This window comes from Rana temporaria, chromosome 1, assembly GCF_905171775.1.
Source record: "Rana temporaria chromosome 1, aRanTem1.1, whole genome shotgun sequence".
In the NCBI taxonomy this organism is placed as follows: Eukaryota; Metazoa; Chordata; class Amphibia; order Anura; family Ranidae; genus Rana; species Rana temporaria.
Genome location: NC_053489.1, coordinates 575726924 through 575746006, shown reverse-complemented (window position 1 = coordinate 575746006; position 19083 = coordinate 575726924). Strand labels below are relative to the sequence as shown.

The 19083-nt window shown below is 44.3% G+C and overlaps 1 protein-coding gene across 3 annotated transcripts in view; it reads right to left on the bottom strand.

The window, feature by feature from the left end:
• NMU (neuromedin U) overlaps positions 1-17118 on the bottom strand; it is a 93626-nt gene extending 76508 nt beyond the window's left edge. The window contains exon 1 of one of the 3 annotated variants that reach the window (XM_040334796.1): positions 16778-17118. In XM_040334796.1, coding sequence (XP_040190730.1) covers positions 16778-16931 — 154 coding nt within the window. In that variant the 5' untranslated portion in view covers positions 16932-17118. The remainder of the gene's footprint in view (positions 1-16777) is intronic. The other 2 variants (XM_040334800.1, XM_040334799.1) reach the window with 2 other exon arrangements.
• Between the last annotated feature and the right edge of the window lie 1965 nt (positions 17119-19083).

Sequence of the window (19083 nt, the reverse complement as noted above, 5' to 3'; positions counted from 1 at the left end):
TGGATTGTTCTCAATCATTGTCTGGGAAGACCAGGTGATGTCAATCTCAAAGGTTTTAAATGCCCAGACTCATCTGACCTTGCCCCAACAATCAGCACCATGGGTTCTTCTAAGCAGTTGTCTAGAAAACTGAAACTGAAAATAGTTGACGCTCACAAAGCTTGAGAAGGCAATAAGAAGATAGCAAAGCGTTTTCAGATGTCAATATCCTCTGTTCGGAATGAAATTAAGAAATGGCAGTCATCAGGAACAGTGGAAGTTAAAGCAAGATCTGGAAGACCAAGAAAAATATCAGACAGAACAGCTCGCAGGATTGTGAGAAAAGCAATTCAAAACCCACGTTTGACTGCACGATCCCTCCAGAAAGATCTGGCAGACACTGGAGTTGTGGTACACTATTCCACTATAAAGAGATACTTGTACAAATATGGTCTTCATGGAAGAGTCATCAGAAGAAAACCTCTTCTACGTCCTCACCACAAAAATCAGCGTTTGAACTTTGCAAATGAACATATAGACAAGCCTGATGCATTTTGGAAACAAGTTCTGTGGACCAATGAGGTTAAAATATAACTTTTTGGCCGGAATGAGCAAAGGTACGTTTGGAGAAGAAAGGGCACAAATAACCCCTGTCCAACTGTTAAGCATGGGGGTGGATCAATCATGCTTTGGGGTTGTATTGCAGCCAGTGGCACAGGGAACATTTCACGAGTAGAAGGAAAAATGGATTCAATAAAATTTCAGCAAATTTTGGATGGTAACTTGATGCCATCTGTGAAAAAGCTGAAGTTGAAGAAGGGATGGCTTCTACAAATGGATACTGATCCTAAACACGCCTCAAAATCCACGGGGGATTACATCAAGAGGCGTAAACTGAAGGTTTTGCCATGGCCTTCACAATCTCCTGACCTCAACATAATTTAAAATCTATGGATAGACCTTAAAAGAGCAGTGCGTGACAGACAGCCCAGAAGTCTCAAAGAACTGGAAGACTTTTGTAAGGAAGAATGGGCAAAGATACCTCAAACAAGAATTGAAAGACTCTTGGCTGGCTACAAAAAGCGTTTACAAGCTGTGATACTTGCCGAAGGGGGCAGTACAAGATATTAACTCTGCAGGGTGCCCAAACTTTTGCAGACGCCATTTTTTTGTTTTCTGTCATTTTGAAAATGTAAATGATGGAAATAAAATCTACCTTTTTTTTACATATTATAAGAATTTCTAATCTGTAATTTGATGCCTTTTGGAGATTTTCCATCTTTCCTTGGCTTCGTTATGCACATTAATACAAATTTTTACCTGGGGTGCCCAAACTTTCGATCCCCACTGTATTTTATAATGAGCTAGTATGCGATGCCAGCCTGACTTGCATACACACGTTCATGCAAAAAACAGTCCGACCAAAGCGCGGTGACGTACATCACATACTACGAGACTATAAAGGGGAAGTTCCTTTCAAATGGCACAACCCTTTGGGCTCCTTTTGGGCTGCATACTTGATTCTGAGCATGCACGTTTTTTTCAAACGACCGGCATACAAACGGTTTTCACGACCAATATAAAAAATTTCAGTTTTCTCGTTGTGAAAACTGGTCGTGTGTACAAGGCAAAAGTGTTATTTGTTTTGACAATTTACAGAGGTTAGATGATTCCTGGAGATTAACTTTAAGGCCCTTTTCACACAGGGGGGATCCGTTGAATGGACTCCACTAGTTCAGCGGGGGATCGATCTGTTTATCCCTGCTGAGCACGTGGATGACAGGTCCGTCTCTGCTCACTGTGCAGAGATGGGCCTGTTAGAGCCCCCCTGTTCTCTATGGGGAGATCAGATGAAAACACACAGCCTCAACCGTTTTTATCCGATCCCATCGGCTGGACAGATGGCGAACGTATCGCACATATCCGCTGACATCGGCCTGCCCATAGAAGTCAATTGGTGGCCCACTCGGATCCGCCTTAAAAATGGACAGGCGGATCCAAGCAGGCCGATCGTGTGAGAAGGATGTAAACCCTCACATATATCTGGTGAAGTGAACAGCCTCAGATGATACACAGGGATGAAACAAATCTCCCTATATAGGTTTTACATGTATATATTCTTTAGAAAGTGCTCTTCGTGTTAAATTTTTTCTCTTCCTGGTTAGCACTGGGAGTGGATTATTGGCATACAGCCAAGACAGCTGATTGGAGGAAAGGCACACCCCCCCACTCCACATTGGTAAAAGAAGAAAGGAATGTGCAGAGGTCTTTTCTGAGACGGCAAGCTGTGTTCTTATTTATAGCAACCTCCCCCGACACACACTTCTATCTCTCATCTCAGAGAAAGTGTGAGAAGTTATCAGGCTGATAACAGAGCTACAGAGCAAGAGACAGCTACGGGACATAGTGCTTTGGAGAGAGATAAGAAAACACTACAGATATATGTGCCCAGCTCAAATTTCATGAATCGGATTTACATCCACTTTAAGGGCATCTTTCGTGGAGGGGAAAAATAGCAAATAAAGAAATAATATTATAGCGTATACAATTGTGACACAAGTCATATTGTAATTTCAATCTGCAGCTGTGTAATTTTCTGTAAAATGCAATGTAATATGGCTACCTGGAGTTGTAGCCTGCTTGTATGATTGGCTCACTGATTTTCCCAAAAGTCTACCCTAAGCTACAAGTCAGATTTTAGGCATCCCCTGCAACAAAAATGTAATTTTTGGTGAGATACTCCCAATAGAAAATAATAAATAATAAATCGCATATAAAGGGATGCAGACCCAGCAGCTTTCCTCATTAGAGGTCTGCAGCTGCAGCAGATGACTGATAATTATGAAACCACTCCCATTAGATTCACTTTCTCACCGGGACACAGACAAACACGGAGGGATTTCCTCACAATAACAAAAGGTAGGAATCTGCAACAAAGTTAAAATCCTTGTAATGTACATACAGTAGATCACCCAAAGGGGAATGCTTTTTTCTCAACCAAAGTGGGGTTACTCTTTAACTTTCTGCTTTGTTTACGAATTTAAAGTTTAAAGGGCGTACCTGGTATGACCCAAATGCTGAATATACTGTTAAAGTGGTAGGCCTTGTCACTATGTAAGAGGTAAGGATCACACAGGACAACAGGCTCAACAATATAGATTGAGGGGCTCTGGAATATCGGTTCTGAGTGGAGAAGACTGGCTTTTCAGTTTTGTTCAGGTTCTGTAATTTCCAGATTGGGCTCAGAAGTACACAGGCTATGGGAGGGAAGAAGTTTCTACCCCGTGTCCAGGTTTTACCAGAGACCAGCAGGCGGAGTGTGCATGTGTGCGCACACCTATTCAGTGGCGGCTGGTGCTCAACATTTTTGGGGTGGTGCAAACAAACTGAAAAAAAAAAAAAACATCAATTGCAGCCACTGTGCCCATCAAACGCAACTACTGTGCTATCAAATGCAGCCACTGTAGCCATAAATTGCCGCCACTGTGCCATCAAACACAGCCACTGTACCCATCAATTGTTGACACTGTGCCCATCAATTGCCGCCAGTGTGCCCCATCAAATGCTGCCCATATGCCCATCAATTGCTGCTACTGTGCCCCATCAGATGCTGCCAGTGTTCCCATCAATTGCCGCTACTGTGTCCCAAATGCTGCCAGTGTGCCCATCAATTACCGCTACTGTGCCCCATCAGATGCTGCCAGTGTGCCCATCAATTGCCACTAAGGAAGCTGTGCCAAGGAGGAGACCCAGAGGAGGCCCCATAAAGGAGAGAGCCAGGAAGAAGTCTTACCTCTCAGAAGGGCCTGGTGACTCACGTGGAGGACGCACTAAAATTTGGGAGCATGCTTACAGTGTTGCCAAGTCAGCTTAAAGGTTTTCACACTGTGAAACTGGACATTGATCTGGAGAGGCTGTAAGTGATCTTCTACAGTATCTGGCACACCTAACCCTCACCTCCTTGACCATTCTGAAATAAAACTTTAAAAAGACAAAAGTGACTGGCGCCCAATATCCTTTATTGGTCCCCAATTTTAGCCATGGACTGAAATGCTATCCTTCCTTTGGGGTGCCACACCCTCCTAGGTTTAGGGAAGCTGCTAGGTAAATTTAGTTTGGCTTCACTGTGATCAGTAGAGCAGGAGTTGATTGGTTAGGGCGGCTCAGGTTTTCACAGGCTGTTGCTCTGCTAGAGATTTCTAGAACATAGTGGGAGGGAGAGCAGAGACTGCAGTCTGGATATTTATGGGAATTCAGCCATTCCCTAGGGAGGTTTGCCCAGAAGGTGGGGGGGAAGAGCCCATAAATAGTCTGAGCAGCACAAGGGGGATTACAGCATGCTGGTGTAGGCAGCATTTCAGGGTCTCGCCCTCCTGGGTAGAAGCCAGTTTGAAGGTGTGGGGTTCCCAGCTTGGCTTAGGAATGAGGTAAAAGCTCACTGGAGGAAAGCTAGGAAAGAAGCTGTAGGAGAGAGCCCAAGTTGTCCAGAAGCTGAGTGAGTCTTCACCTCCTTTAAAGGGAAAGAGCCTGTTGGATAACAGCAAGAGGAAATTGATGGTTCTGTGAGTGAGTACAAGACCCCAGGCGTGCAAGAATGACTGCAAAGTTCTTTAGTCTCCGGGAAAAGGACAGATCACAGACAGAATCGAGATTCTGTCAGGGCTTGGATTTGAACCCGGGATCTCTGCTGTGTCAAACAATGTCTTTTCTTGCTGAGCTATCTGAAATGCTGAACTGTTCCCTAAAAAACTCCTTGAATGATCTTGTCTTGAACCCTGAACTCTTTGCTCCTCCCATGAACTTCCTGTTTGCCAAATTATCATGCTCTCTCAGCCAGTATTTTGCTCCTGTCTTCCCTACTGCCGTCCATATTTTGCTATCACACTCTATCGACCCCTGGTTTGATCCTCAACTATGCTTCTGCATGATTCCAACCTACAACTACTCCTTACTGACCTTTTGGCTTGTTTCCTGACTACGCTTCTGTTTGATCCCTACCTGCTTATCCACCATTGGACATTGGCTTGCTCACCTCCTGGTGGGGCGATCCTGAGGACCGAGACCAGGTACTAACATGCAGCAAAATCTATCTCCACCATCAGGAGATCTGGTGAACACTGGTTAGTACTTAGACTCTGCACCTCAGGTGAGCCCGCGTCATTCACCAGGGTGACTGCCTGTGTACCTTTTCTGCAAATTGGTGATAGCTTCGCTAACGATATAGCAACTGTTCTTTGAGCCTGACCCCTGGTTGTGACAGATTATGTGGGACTTTTGCTGGGAGAAGTACAGCTAGAATCGTGCCAGTGCAACCAATCGGGGGTGCAATACTGTAGGATGCTGTGCAGCTGAGGGTGTAAAGTCTTTTGTCAAGAGTTGGACAAGTGGAGCCACAGTAAGGGCCCTTTCACATGGGGCTGTCCGTGTGCGGGCTCCACTTTGCTCAGCAGGGATCGCTCTGCCGATCCCCGCTGAGTAGGCAGATGACAGGTCTGTCTCTGCACACTGTGCAGGGACCAACTTGTCAAAGAGCCGCTCTCCCGTATGGGGGATTGGATGACAACGGACCGTAGAGTCCGCCATCATCCGATCCGCCAGACGGATGGAGAAGTAGAGTTTTCCTCCGTCATACTTTGGCGGATTGGGAGCGGGTCGGATTTCAGCGGGCATGTCACCACTGACATCGGTGGCTCCATAGAGGTACACGGAGCGCCCGTTCAGGTCCGCCTAAAAAAAACGTGTGAAAGGGCCAAAAGTAGTTAGCAGTTCTACAGTTCCGGGGTATCCTATGCTCCTTATTTCCATCCAAGTTCATTATTCCTCAATAAAAAAGAAAAAAAAAGAAACCCCTAGACTGATTCCTGAGCCAGAAAAAGACTGCTAAAAATACTGTGTGCCTGGCTGTGTATGTCGAGGGGAGGAAATAAGCCCAAACTACCAGTGTTTTTTTTGAGGTGTTGCGCCATACACAGATATAACTTTCATTAGACTTGCCATTTATGGAAAGCAGATATAAGTAATTACATTTGTGGGCTGGTGCCCACAGACTTTGCTGTTGTTTTGTATATATCAATGTAATATTCCTCCTAGATGCTTAACATGCCATTAAAAATATCTCCCCAAAATAATGTGACACAGAATATGCACAAGCTCTAAAATGCCTAGCAATATAAAATTCTACCCACACAACTAGGTACATACACACAATGCCCCTAATAATCTCATTTACTCAGCTGTCAGTTCCTACTTTCTGTAATGTATAGCATTTTAATGAGCAGTATTTGGAGAAAACCAAATTATGAGAACAGACAGGAAAGAGGAATTCTCCATGTGTCTATTGCGAGGTCAGCGGGTTGGGCAAAGTCAGGAAAGCCACTGACAGATATACAGGACGCAAAGCAGCCAAAAGGAATCCACACAAGAAGACAGCATGACAATGAAATTAGTACGTATCTGGAGGCGCTGCAAACCTTACAGTAGGCTGTTTACCTAACTATAGAGAACAACAAAATTGGCAGAAATTCAAATATACTAGCAAAAATGGTTCATTATTTGATAGTAAGTACAATGTATAAGCTATAGCTATATAAATTAAACCAAGATATTCAGTCAAATTCTTAAACCTCGTCAGTGAAAGTTGTCAACAAAAAAATGTATATTTTCATAGACAACCTCCCGAAATGTTTTACAGAAACATCCCTACAAAATTACTACATTTTCTGCAGTGATAGATCTGTTATTATTGACACTTGCAAGGCCTCCCTACAGTGGGGATCGAAAGTTTGGGCACCCCATGTAAAAATTTGTATTAATGTGCATAACAAAGCCAAGGAAAAATGGAAAAATCTCCAAAAGGCATAAAATTACAGATTAGACATTCTTATAATATGTCAAAAAATGTTAGATTTTATTTCCATCATTTACACTTTCAAAATGACAGAAAACAAAAAAATGGCGTCTGCAAAAGTTTGGGCACCCTGCAGAGTTAATATCTTGTACTGCCCCCTTTGGCAAGTATCACAGCTTGTAAATGCTTTTTGTAGCCAGCCAAGAGTCTTTCAATTCTTGTTTGAGCTATCTTTGCCCATTCTTCCTTACAAAAGTCTTCCAGTTCTTTGAAATTTCTGGGCTGTCTGTCACGTACTGCTCTTATAAGGTCTATCCATAGATTTTCAATTATGTTGAAGTCAGGAGATTGTGAAGGCCATGGCAAAACCTTCAGTTTATGCCTCTTGATGTAATCCCCTGTGGATTTTGAGGTGTGTTTAGGATCATTATCCATTTGTAGAAGTCATCCTCTCTTTAACTTCAGCTTTTTCACAGATGGCATCAAGTTACCATCCAAAATTTGCTGAAATTTTATTGAATCCATTTTTCCTTCTACTCGTGAAATGTTCCCTGTGCCACTGGCTGCAATACAACCCCAAAGCATGATTGATCCACCCCCATGCTTAACAGTTGGACAGAGGTTCTTTTCATTAAATTCTGTGCCCTTTCTTCTCCAAATGTACCTTTGCTCATTCCGGCCAAAAAGTTCTATTTTAACCTCATCGGTCCACAGAACTTGTTTCCAAAATGCATCAGGCTTGTCTATATGTTCATTTGCAAAGTTCAAACGCTGATTTTTGTGGTGAGGACGTAGAAGAGGTTTTCTTCTGATGACGCTTCCATGAAGACCATATTTGTACAAGTATCTCTTTATAGTGGAATAGTGTACCACAACTCCAGTGTCTGCCAGATCTTTCTGGAGGGATCGTGCAGTCAAACGTGGGTTTTGAATTGCTTTTCTCACAATCCTGCGAGCTGTTCTGTCTGATATTTTTCTTGGTCTTCCAGATCTTGCTTTAACTTCCACTGTTCCTGATGCCTGCCATTTCTTAATTACATTCCGAACAGAGCATATTGACATCTGAAAACGCCTTGCTATCTTCTTATAGCCTTCTCCAGCTTTGTGAGCATCAACTATTTTCAGTTTCAGTTTTCTAGACAACTGCTTAGAAGAACCCATGGTGCTGATTGTTGGGGCAAGGTCAGATGAGTCTGGGCATTTAAAACCTTTGAGATTGACATCACCTGGTCTTCCCAGATGATGATTGAGAACAATCCATGACACTGGCAGGTCTCAGCTTTGCAAAGGGGGCAGTACATGCTATAAATTCTGCAGGGTGCCCAAACTTTTGCAGACGCCATATTTTTTTCTGTAAGTGTAAATGATGGAAATAAAATCTATTTTTTTTTTTACATATTATAAGAATGTCTAATCTGTAATTTGATGCCTATTGGAGATTTTTCCATCTTTCCTTGGCTTCGTTATGCACATTAATACAAATTTTTACCTGGGGTGCCCAAACTTTCGATCCCTACTGTATATTGTGGTTTCAGATGGGACCCTATGCAGGGTCATGAGCTGAAGTTGAGGACTGGTTACAGTGGCCCGGATGCCCAAGAGAGATGTGTCTTGACCCTATAGACCACATCCATCAACTAGCTACCACTGCTCCTGTCCCAAGTAAGGATGAGCTCCGGCGCGTTCGCACAGCCCACATGCAGAGCCCGCCAGGAGGTCGGTACTGCGCTGCGCTAATCACAGGCAGTGAGACATTGTCCCGATGCTCGGCTGCAGAGATCGGGAAATGTCTCCCTGCCTGTGATTAGTGCAGCGCAGTGCTGAATTTCTGGCGGGCTCTGCGTGAGGGCTGTGTAAACACGCCGGAGCTCATCCTTAGTCCCAAGCCAACTGTGTTCCCTCCATCCCAGTTCTATATTGCACAGTAATCTGCGCTGGGACCTAATCAAAGTCCCATAGTTTAGATCAGTCCATATTATGGAAACATTATGCAAACATGTCCCTATTATAGGGGTGCCCACAAAAGGGAAGAATAAAGTCACATATACACTCACATCCTTGTTTTGAAAGTCTCTTGGAATCTTCTACCTCGTATGAACTACTCCCCTGCAAGGAGAGAGGACCACACCCACAAGGAAGAGGGCACCATAGCAGAAGCCACTACTGACCTAACCCCTTCCATCACACTGTTTTTACCCCCCTCCCCTAATTTAATTGTAAAAAAATTCTGTGGAACTATAGCAACATAGTAATAGTTAGTTGCTTCCCACTGTTATATTATTCAACATTCCATAGCTCTGTCCATCCTACATTCTACTAGAGTGGCTACTGGTTACAAGCTTCTAATAGGCTGATCCAAAAATGACACCTGTGCTTGATCTGCTGATTCTTGTGATTGTTTAGCCATTGCTAAGCAACATCGTCTGTGCAGGAAATAAATAAATTTGGATTTTTTCTTGAATTCCATGAAATCCTGCTTTTCAGATCCGAGAACTACCTACTGCCCCAGGCTTCTGAGGCGGCAGCTGGGAGGCGCTGGCTATGTTACATAGTTACATAGTTAGCCAGGTTGAAAAAAATCTATCCAGTCTAACCACAAAAATAAATAAAATAAAAAATATCGTACAATCCCATATACCCAGTTCTATACCCACAGTTAATGCAGAGGAAGGCGAAAACCCCCAGCAGAGCATGCTCCAATTTGCTACAGCAGGGCAAAAAATTCCTTCCTGATCCCCCGAGAGGCAATCGGATTTTCCCTGGATGCATGCATATTCTTAGCCCCCAAGTGCATAACTTTACATTTATCAACATTAAACCTCATCTGCCACATAGTCGCCCAATTAGACATTGAGGTCGGCTTTTAAATTGGAGACATTCTGTAAGGACGTTATTTTACTGCATAGCTTAGTGTCATCTGCAAAGACAGAAGTGTTACTTTTGATCGCAGACCCAATATAATTTATAACTACTATATATGCAACATGGGGGAAAAGTGGAAGCAGCATTAAAGCGGAGGTTCACCCATACCTTACACATTTTCCCCTTCGCTTCATGCTCGTTTTTTCTAGGGGAATCGGCTATTTGTTTTAAAATATGATCCGTACTTACCCGTTTACGAGATACATCTTCTCCGCCGCTTCCGGGTATGGGCTGCGGGACTGGGCGTTCCTTCTTGATTGACAGTCTTCCGAGAGGCTTCCGACGGTCGCATCCATCGCGTCACGATTTTCCGAAAGAAGCCGAACGTCGGTGCGCAGGCGCAGTATAGAGCCGCACCGACGTTCGGCTTCTTTCGGCTACGAGTGACGCGATGGATGCGACCATCGGAAGCCTCTCGGAAGACTGTCAATCAAGAAGGAACGCCCGCTCCCGAAGACCCATACCCGGAAGCGACGGAAGAAGATGCATCTCGAAAACGGGTAAGTACGGATCATATTTTAAAACAAATAGCCGATTCCCCTAGACAAAACGAGCATGAAGCGAAGGGGAAAATGTGTAAGGTATGGTATTCAAATCCTATAAGTAGCAACAATGTAAAACACAGTAAAACACACTGATATTATTGGATAAAATTTTAAAAAAAATACAGTGACCTTTGATTGCCCCCCCCCCCAGTGCTTTACAGTGCCCTGTCTGCAGAATTACTGTACCATTACTGTACCAGTGTCTGTATACTGCACAGCAATAATGGCAAAGCGCGCCTCTACATCAAACTCATTATGCGACCTGCTGCCAAACAGCGACAGCGATGCCGAATCCATTGCGGAGGAGCTGAGCGACAGCGACGTGTGGGAAAGTTTGTCGTCGGATGCAGAAAGCGATGTGGTTGACGATCCTGCACCTGTGCCCAGCGACGTGCGGACCTGGTGCGCAATTGATTGCGCTACGGAGCACGTAGCGCCCCCTAGGTTTCCATTCACAGGATCACCTGGAATAAAAGTGGACATGGAGGATGACAATCCCTTAGAATACCTCCGACTTTTTTTGACCGATGAGGTGATCGACAAAATTGTTTTGGAGACAAATCGGTATGAAGAACAGCAATCTGCTACCCAGCAGTTATTTTCAAGGCGCAGAAAATGGGAGCCTGTGACCAGCGAGGATATATGGAAATTCCTTGGCCTCCTAATTTTACAGGGAGTGGTGGGAAAACCACTCCAAAAGTGGTACTGGACCACAAATAAATTATTGGCCACACCTTTTTTTGGAACAGTAATGTCCGAATATCGGTTTTCACTTATGATGAAATATTTGCACTTTGCAAATAACGAGGAATTTGACTAACGTTCTCATCCAGATCCTGCAGAACTTCCAGCGGACCTACATACCTGAGAGGGACATTACAATAGACGAAAGTCTCATGGCCTACAAAGGTCGCCTAAGCTGGATTCAATTCATTGCGTCTAAGCGCGCTCGCTTTGGGATAAAATCCTTTATGCTTTGTGAGTCCAGCTCTGGATATATTTGGAACTCAGTACTGTATACTGGCAAAGGGACCAAATTCTCACGGAGATTCAGTGACTATGGAATGGCAACCGCTTCAGTCCTTTCATTGATAGAGCCCTTGCTCAACCAGGGCTACTGTATCACTACGGACAATTTCTATACGTCCCCAGAACTATACGAGTTCCTACTTCTGAATAGGACAGACGCTTATGGGACTGTGAGGCCTAACCGGCGTGACATGCCGTCAGGATTTCCAAATAAAAAGCTCGGGCGGGACAAAAAGGACGTTTCCCTTTTGAGCACGGTCCATAATACCTCCACCGCCATGGTCCATACCAAAGGTGGAAAAGACGTTCGAAAGCCACAGGTGGTGTTGGACTACAACCACACGATGGGAGGTGTGGACAGGGCTGACCAGGCCATGACTTTTTACCCTGCAATGAGAAAGCAGCAAAAAAAATATTATAAAAAGATTTTCCGACATCTTTTGGAGCAATGTCTTTGGAACTCTTTCATCCTGCTCAAAAAAAAAATGTCAGGTCTATGGTCCATGCAGACTTTATGTGGAAGGTGGCTGAACAAATTTTCCTCAAACACCAAACGCCAACGGCGGTAAACCGTTCTGGACGACGGGCTTCTGGGGTTGTAAATCCAGAGCGACTAACTGGTCGTCATTTTTTGGACCACGTACCACCCACTCCAAAAAAAACAGCACCCACACGGATGTGTGTGGTTTGCTGCTCCAAGTGCGACGCCAGCGGAAGGAAAATTCGCAAAGAAACGCGCTACTGTTGTCTCGATTGCGATGTTGGACTTTGCGCCATACCGTGCTTTAAAGAATTTCACACCCGAGACATTTATTGAATTATGATTTTGCACCCCTGTTTGACCCCCCAAAAAATCTGAGTATCTGAATATATTATTTGTTAAAATTTATTGAATAAAAACTATTGTTATTATTAAATTATTATTTGTTATTATTTATTATATTATAATTTATGATTTTGTGTTTCAAACTTTGTCATAGTCTATTAGAGACTCTGGTTTGGACAGATTTAGGTGAGTTATTCCTAAGAATTGCAGGCCTGCAATCTAAAACGCCAAATTTCCATGCAAAATAATGGTACCGCTTTCAGCACCTTTTTTCTGAAAGAATCATACCGCCAGGGAGGTTAATGCATAGAATGCATTAAGGTAAAAAAACATGAACCTTTACAACCCCTTTAACAAAAACATGATTTGATTTGGCAAAGGTTAACTGTTTATTAATGAGTGTAGAAAATATAGTTTTGTTGATAGATACACCTTAGGTGGTTTCTAATAATTAGGAACATTTTTGCATTAGAATATCAAAAAGTTATAGTGTTTTTACTGTCTGGTGATAATGCCAGTTCACACCAGGTTTTAACTGCACAGGAAGCTATGGGCAGTATATAAATGCAGGATGATTGCGTTTTTCCTGAAAGTTCCATGTCTATAAAAAATAATACATTTCCTAGTATTCGAGGACCAGCTCTTTTTTTTACATATATGGAAACATGGCAGACAACTGAATATGTATTGGGTGTTGCCTCCAAAATAAGGCCGAGTGCTTTCTACAGAGTAATGCCAACCTATCATTAGACCCATTGCTCACCATAGGAACGTGTTAAAGAGGACCTGTCACCCCTTTTTATTAAAAGGCAACGTAGCATCTACTTTTTCTTCATTTTGGGTAAAGTAGGAAATAGTTTAAACCCTTGTCAGTTTATTTTTTGTATTTTTTTTTGCTGTCTCTCTACCTTTTGGGAAATTTACCTTTGCTTCCTGCCCCAGAGAAATCTTCCAAAATTAGGGAAATCCCCCATCCTAGACAACTGTCTAGGTGTTCCCATTGGAACATCTCTCATCACCTCCTGTCCTGTAAACAACTTGTCATCACCAGTAAAAAAAGAGGGACCAATGTCCCCGGTGGCAACACAGACATCAAAATAAACTTGACTCGGGGTCTAACCCAGCTTTTCTGAACCTTTTTAACATAGAGCAACCCCTGTCAAAAATTTACAACATCTACAGTTTACTGATTACTGGGATCAGGATCAATGGGAAGAATTACTCCTTTTATATAACCAAAAAGATCATTGGTGATGTGTTAAAAAATAAAATAAAAATTACATATATAAGGGGCAGAAATTTCTCCTGGCTCAAGAACCCACATCAGTTTCTGGAGCCACAGAACCATGGTGGAGAAAGGCTGGTCTGACCCTTCCTCATTCTATCCAAAACTGAAAAAGAAAAACAGGTATTGCTTAAAGATATACACAGAGACCCAATACCACCAGGGCCGCTGATAGGGGGGGACCACCAGCCCTCCTGTAGGGGGCCCAGGCACACAGGGGGGCCCAAACAGCAGGAGGAATGGGTGTGGTTGGGCAGAGGTGCAATTACAGAAAGATGCCCTGTGCGGCTCTCTGCAGCTACTGAAAGTCGGTTTCTCTCCCTCCCTCTGGCTTTCAGCTGCTGCAGGGAGAGACACAGACACAGGGCATCATTCCTGTAATTCCTTCCCCTGCATCGATCTCCTTCCTTGTTCTGCCCACTTCTGATCCCCCCATGTGCCCTATGTCACTGTGATGCACCAGACCCCCCCCCCCCCCCTCCCCGTGGCACTGTTGGCTTCATTGTCCTGTTAAAAAATAAATTTGTAAACATTTTTTTTAAATTATACATTTTTAAAATGTAAAAAATAAAAAAACGATTAAAAAAGAGCTAATTCACACAGATTCTCTATTATGTTTGTGTCCGCTAATAAAGATTTTTGTGTATTTTTTGTGAAAATCTTGTTTTGATATATTGGTGGGGGCCACGCCAGGTAGGCTGTACGGGGCCCCGTGATTTCTAGCAGCAACCCTGAATACCACCACTGGACATCTTTACTGGAGGTAAACAGTTCACTAAAAGTGGGCAGCAGAATGCTGCAGGGAAACCTATGAAGACCTAGAATTTAGTTTTGAGGGATGCAAAATGATATAATATCTCTCTATAAGCCGGTTCCAGTAGAAGTGCCAACATTGGTTTTCCCCAAAAACCCAAACACGAGCTCGCTGGTGTATTTAATAAGGCATATAGAAATAAGGTGCAATCCAGAGCAAGCAATCAAAATTTATCTTTCACTTGTTACTCTGAGTTACTGCATATCACATACCGTCACTGCTCATTGCAAAGTAAGCCTGCTGCCACTTCCCAGGTTAGAATCTCCCATCAAAGATACACTTTAAAAACAATTACAGTAAAACCTTGGATTGTGAGCATAATTTGTTCCAGAAATGTGCTTGTAATCCAAAGCACTTGTATATCAAAGTCAATTTCCCCATAAGAAATAATGTAAACTCAGATGATTCGTTCCACAACCATTTATTCATAAATCCTTCAGTTTATAGACCATATAAAAAGATTATAGCAATGCAATAGGTTGTGTAACCATAAAATGTCCATCCACAAATGGAAGCCTCCACAAGGGGATTAGAAGCAAAATCCAGCAGGAGCCACAGAGCATAAAAGAGAAGAGAGGCGCCTCTAAGTGTAGCAATGTGTTGCTAAATGTTATACCTTCATTAAGGAAGCCCTAGCAACCCCTAGGATTCTATAGAATTGCGCCCTGAACAAGTGGCACCATTCACTCTAGTGTGAAAGCCCTGGAGCAGTGCGCTGGCAGGACGGTAAAAAAAAGTCCTGCCAGCCGAATCTTTGAGGCGCTGTAGGAGCAGTGAATACACCGCTCCTAAAGTGCCCCTGCCCATTGAAATCAATGGGCAGCACCGCCGAGCCACCGGCAAAGCTAGCGGGGGTTAAAAGCACCCCGCTAGCGGCGAATAGCGCCGCTAAAACAACGGTAAAGCGACGCTACAGACTCGGCAGCACTTTACCGCCGACGCCCCCACCGTCCCAGTGTGAAAGGGGTCTTAAGCAGTAGCTGATTGACCCCCCCCCCCCCCCCATCTGATAGGTGTCCAGATAGTTTCCGGTCCAACAGCATTTGACAAAGCCAGGGGTATGACATAAATGACCTTTTTAGCTGTCTGAAAAGGGAACACACTGACCACTTACGTATTGCACTCTTCCTACTGACCACTAACATAAGAGCATTTTTGCCATTGCCTCCCAGTGAAATTAGTTTGAGTTCCCCAAGACCTGAAAAATATTTTAGGGGTTCCTCTGGAGAGACAAAAGCTTGTTTTTATGTTTTAACACACTAATAAAGATTTTCAGATTGTCTTATCTTATATTAAAGTGGTGGTAAACCCTGTTACACCACTTTTACCTACAGGTAAGCCTATAATGAGGCTTACCTGTACTGTAGTTACCGTGAATATCTCGTAAACCATTGCACAGTTTAGGCCCCTTTAACACTGGGGCATGGGCGGCGGTGGCCATTTTTAGCGGCGCTTTACCATCACATTTGCGGAGGTATTCGGCCGCTAGCGGGGCACTTTTATCCCCTGCTAGTGGCCAAAGAAGGGTTAAAACCACCCACAAAGCACCACTGCAGCGGTGCTTTGCGGGCGGTATGGCCGCGGTGCCCATTAATTTCAATGGGCAGGAGTGATGGAGGAGCTGTATACACACCGCGGCGCTCCTTCACCGCTCCAAAGATGCTGCTAGCAGGAATTTTTTTAACGTCCTGCCAGCGCACCGCTCCAGTCTGGCTGTTTCAGGGAACATTGCGGGCGCTATTTTTAGTGTTATAGCACCTGCAAAGCACCTTAGTGTTAAAGGGGTCTTAGGAGATATTCACTGTACCTGCATGTGCCGACGTCTTCGGCACATGCGCACTGAAGAAACGGCTCGCTCGTGTCCCGCTTTTTCAGGAGCTGTGCTGCGAATGCATGACACCATTGCGGCTCCGGCCAATCACAGCGCCGGAGTTTGCGAACCAGGAAATAACTCCGGGAGACATGTCGCCGGTCACAGTGGTGTACAGGGACTGCTGCAATAGCTTGAATTAAGTTAAGTATTTCATAATGAGCTTTTGTCTTGCAGGTTTTTTTTTCTTCTTTAGAAAAAGCCCCACTAGATCCTAAAAAAATAAAAATAGAAAATCCCTATCTCAAATAAACTTTTATAGCTCCCCAGTGTTTGAAAAAACTAAAACCATTGGCAGAGAAATTACTTTTGAACCTGTATCTGGAAATCCACAATTCTGCAACTACAAAGAATCAAAGTATTTAAAGTATATATAAGTCTAAATGCTGAGATCTGTAGTACTACAAGACACCTGATGCAGCATCTATCTCTGGAAATGCAAAAATAAATATATTCAAAGATTTGCCAGAAAAATAGCTAAAGATAATTATAATAGATAATTGTGTCTTCCTCTTGCATTTATTCTAGTTAAGATAAAAAGTTTCCAAAGCAGTGTACTGAGTGCAGGGAGTTTCACACTGCAAGTACTGGATGTCTGCCCAGTGATTAGTAAGGGGGAGTTTGGGGGTCTCAGAGACACAGGATAAGGGGTGTCCTTACCTTGGCAGATGCTGGTCCATGAAGTCAGAATGATGAGAAGCAACAAGAGCCCATAAGGTGGCTGCCACCTGAAGTTGCAGTGCTGGGACTTGCCCTGCGTTCTCTCCTCATTGTTGGTCTGCATTGGGATCTGCTTGTTGCACGGGCTCAGCATCACTGGAGGTCTCCTGGTCAGCACTGGACAGCGCGCAGCTCTAGATACACCCCTCCTGGCTGTACCTACAGACAACTCCCGGCTCTGTGTGCGCGGAGCACTTATATAGCGGAGCCCGGCGGCTGATGCAGGCAGAGGATCGCGGTAAGCACTACGATGATTGGCGTCATCAGACGATGTATCTCCGCCTGTCAGTGTGCACAGTGCATCACACAGCACCGATCCCCACTAAATGCTAAAAATACACCCTTTCCTACCCCAGAGGGCAACTGCTCCTTGTTGGTAAAGTCACTTTGAAAAGTAGATTTGGAAGCTAGCTATGTATTATTCTTTGTAAACGTCAAATACTAAGTAGATCACCAAGAGTGATTGTAACTCCTGTATGACCTTCTCTTATCTGCTCCATTCTGGTCTCTTACAGTCACACTAAACTCTGCTTATAAAAAATCTCTACAGTATGTATTCCTAAAGAGGAAGAAAACTTCCATCTTTTGCTCTTACCTATAGGTAAGCCTATAATTAGGCTTATAGCTGGATTCAGGTAGATTGCCGCAACTTTAAGGCGGCGTAGCGTATCGTATTTACGCTACGCCGCCTTAAGTCAGAGAATCAAGTACTGTATTCACAAAGTACTTGCCTCCTAACTTACGGCTGCGTAGTGTAAATGTGGCCGGCGTAAGCGTGCCTAATTCAAATTAGGCTGAGGGGGCGTGTTTTATGTTATTGGAGGGTGACCTGACGTGATTGACGTTTTTTACGAACGGCGCATGCGCCGTCCGTGTACATATCGCAGTGTGTATTGCGCCAAAGTACGCCGCAAGGACGTATTGGTTTCGACGTGGACGTAAATTACATCCAGCCCTATTCACGGACGATTTACCCAAACGACGTAAAATTTTCAAATTTCGACGCGGGAACGACGGCCATACTTAACATTGGCTACGCCACCTAGGGGGCATCTTTATCTTTAGGCGGCATATCTCTTACGGAAACAGCGTATCTTTACTGCGACGGGCGCACGTACGTTCGTGAATAGGCGTATCTAGTCATTTACATATTCTACGCCGAACTCAATGGAAGCGCCACCTAGTGGCCAGCCTAAATATTGCACCCTAAGATACGACAGCGCAGGCTGTCGTATCTTAGATAGGTTTAAGTGTATCTCAGTTTGAGAAGACACTTAAACTTAGGACGGTGCAGATTACAAGTTAGGTCGGCGTATCTACTGATACGCCGGCCTAACTCTTTCTGAATCCACCTATTACTCATTTTGTAAAGCGCTGCGCAAACTGTTGGCGCTATAAACCCTGTATAATAATAATAATAATAATACTTACAGGCAGTGGAGGCTGGTACTGGACATTTTGGGGGGTGTCAAACAAGACAGCCGTCGCCAACCCCCCCAGGTCGTTCGGTCCCTCGCTCTTCTGTTCCCCCACCACTTACCCCATCTAGCAGCTTTGGCTCCTTCTGTCTCCTCCTACATGGTGGCGGCTTCCTCCTCTGCATCTTCCCCCTGCATCTTCGGCTTCACGGTGGCGGCGTCCTGGGTGGCTTCCCCCCTCCTTCCCTCGGCAGGCAATACGCTCACTTCTCCTCTCGGCCAATCGGGTCTTAGATTGGCCAGGAGGACAATCAGGAAGACAAGAGCGAATATTAATTTGCTAATTGTCACAAAACTGGGTGGGCTCATGGCGCAGTGCTCTGCGCCCCCAGAGCCCACCCTTTTTTTAAGCCAATTAGAGCCTCTGGCTCTTATCACATGCTTTATAAAAAAAAAAAAAAAACCTTGGACTCCATGCGTCCGGCTACCCTGTATGTAGATTAGGGGCTGGACGCATTGATTAGGGGGTGGCACCCCTAGTGGATAGGCCGCCACTGCCTATAGGTAGTGTAAATATCTCCTAAACATGTACCATTTAACCACTTCCGGGCTGCCCACTGTCTTTATATGTCGGTACTTTGGTGTTGAATACCATTGTCGTGGCAGCAGATAGTGGGCAGTCCAGTCCTCAATGGCGGACAGGCCCGCTTTCAGATAAAAGTGGTCTCTGCGGTGGATTCGCCGCAAGATCACTTTTATTGGTGGTGCCCACCCCCCTCCCACGCCGCGTCCCGGTCATCTCTGCTGCTTACCGGAGCCTTCGGTCCT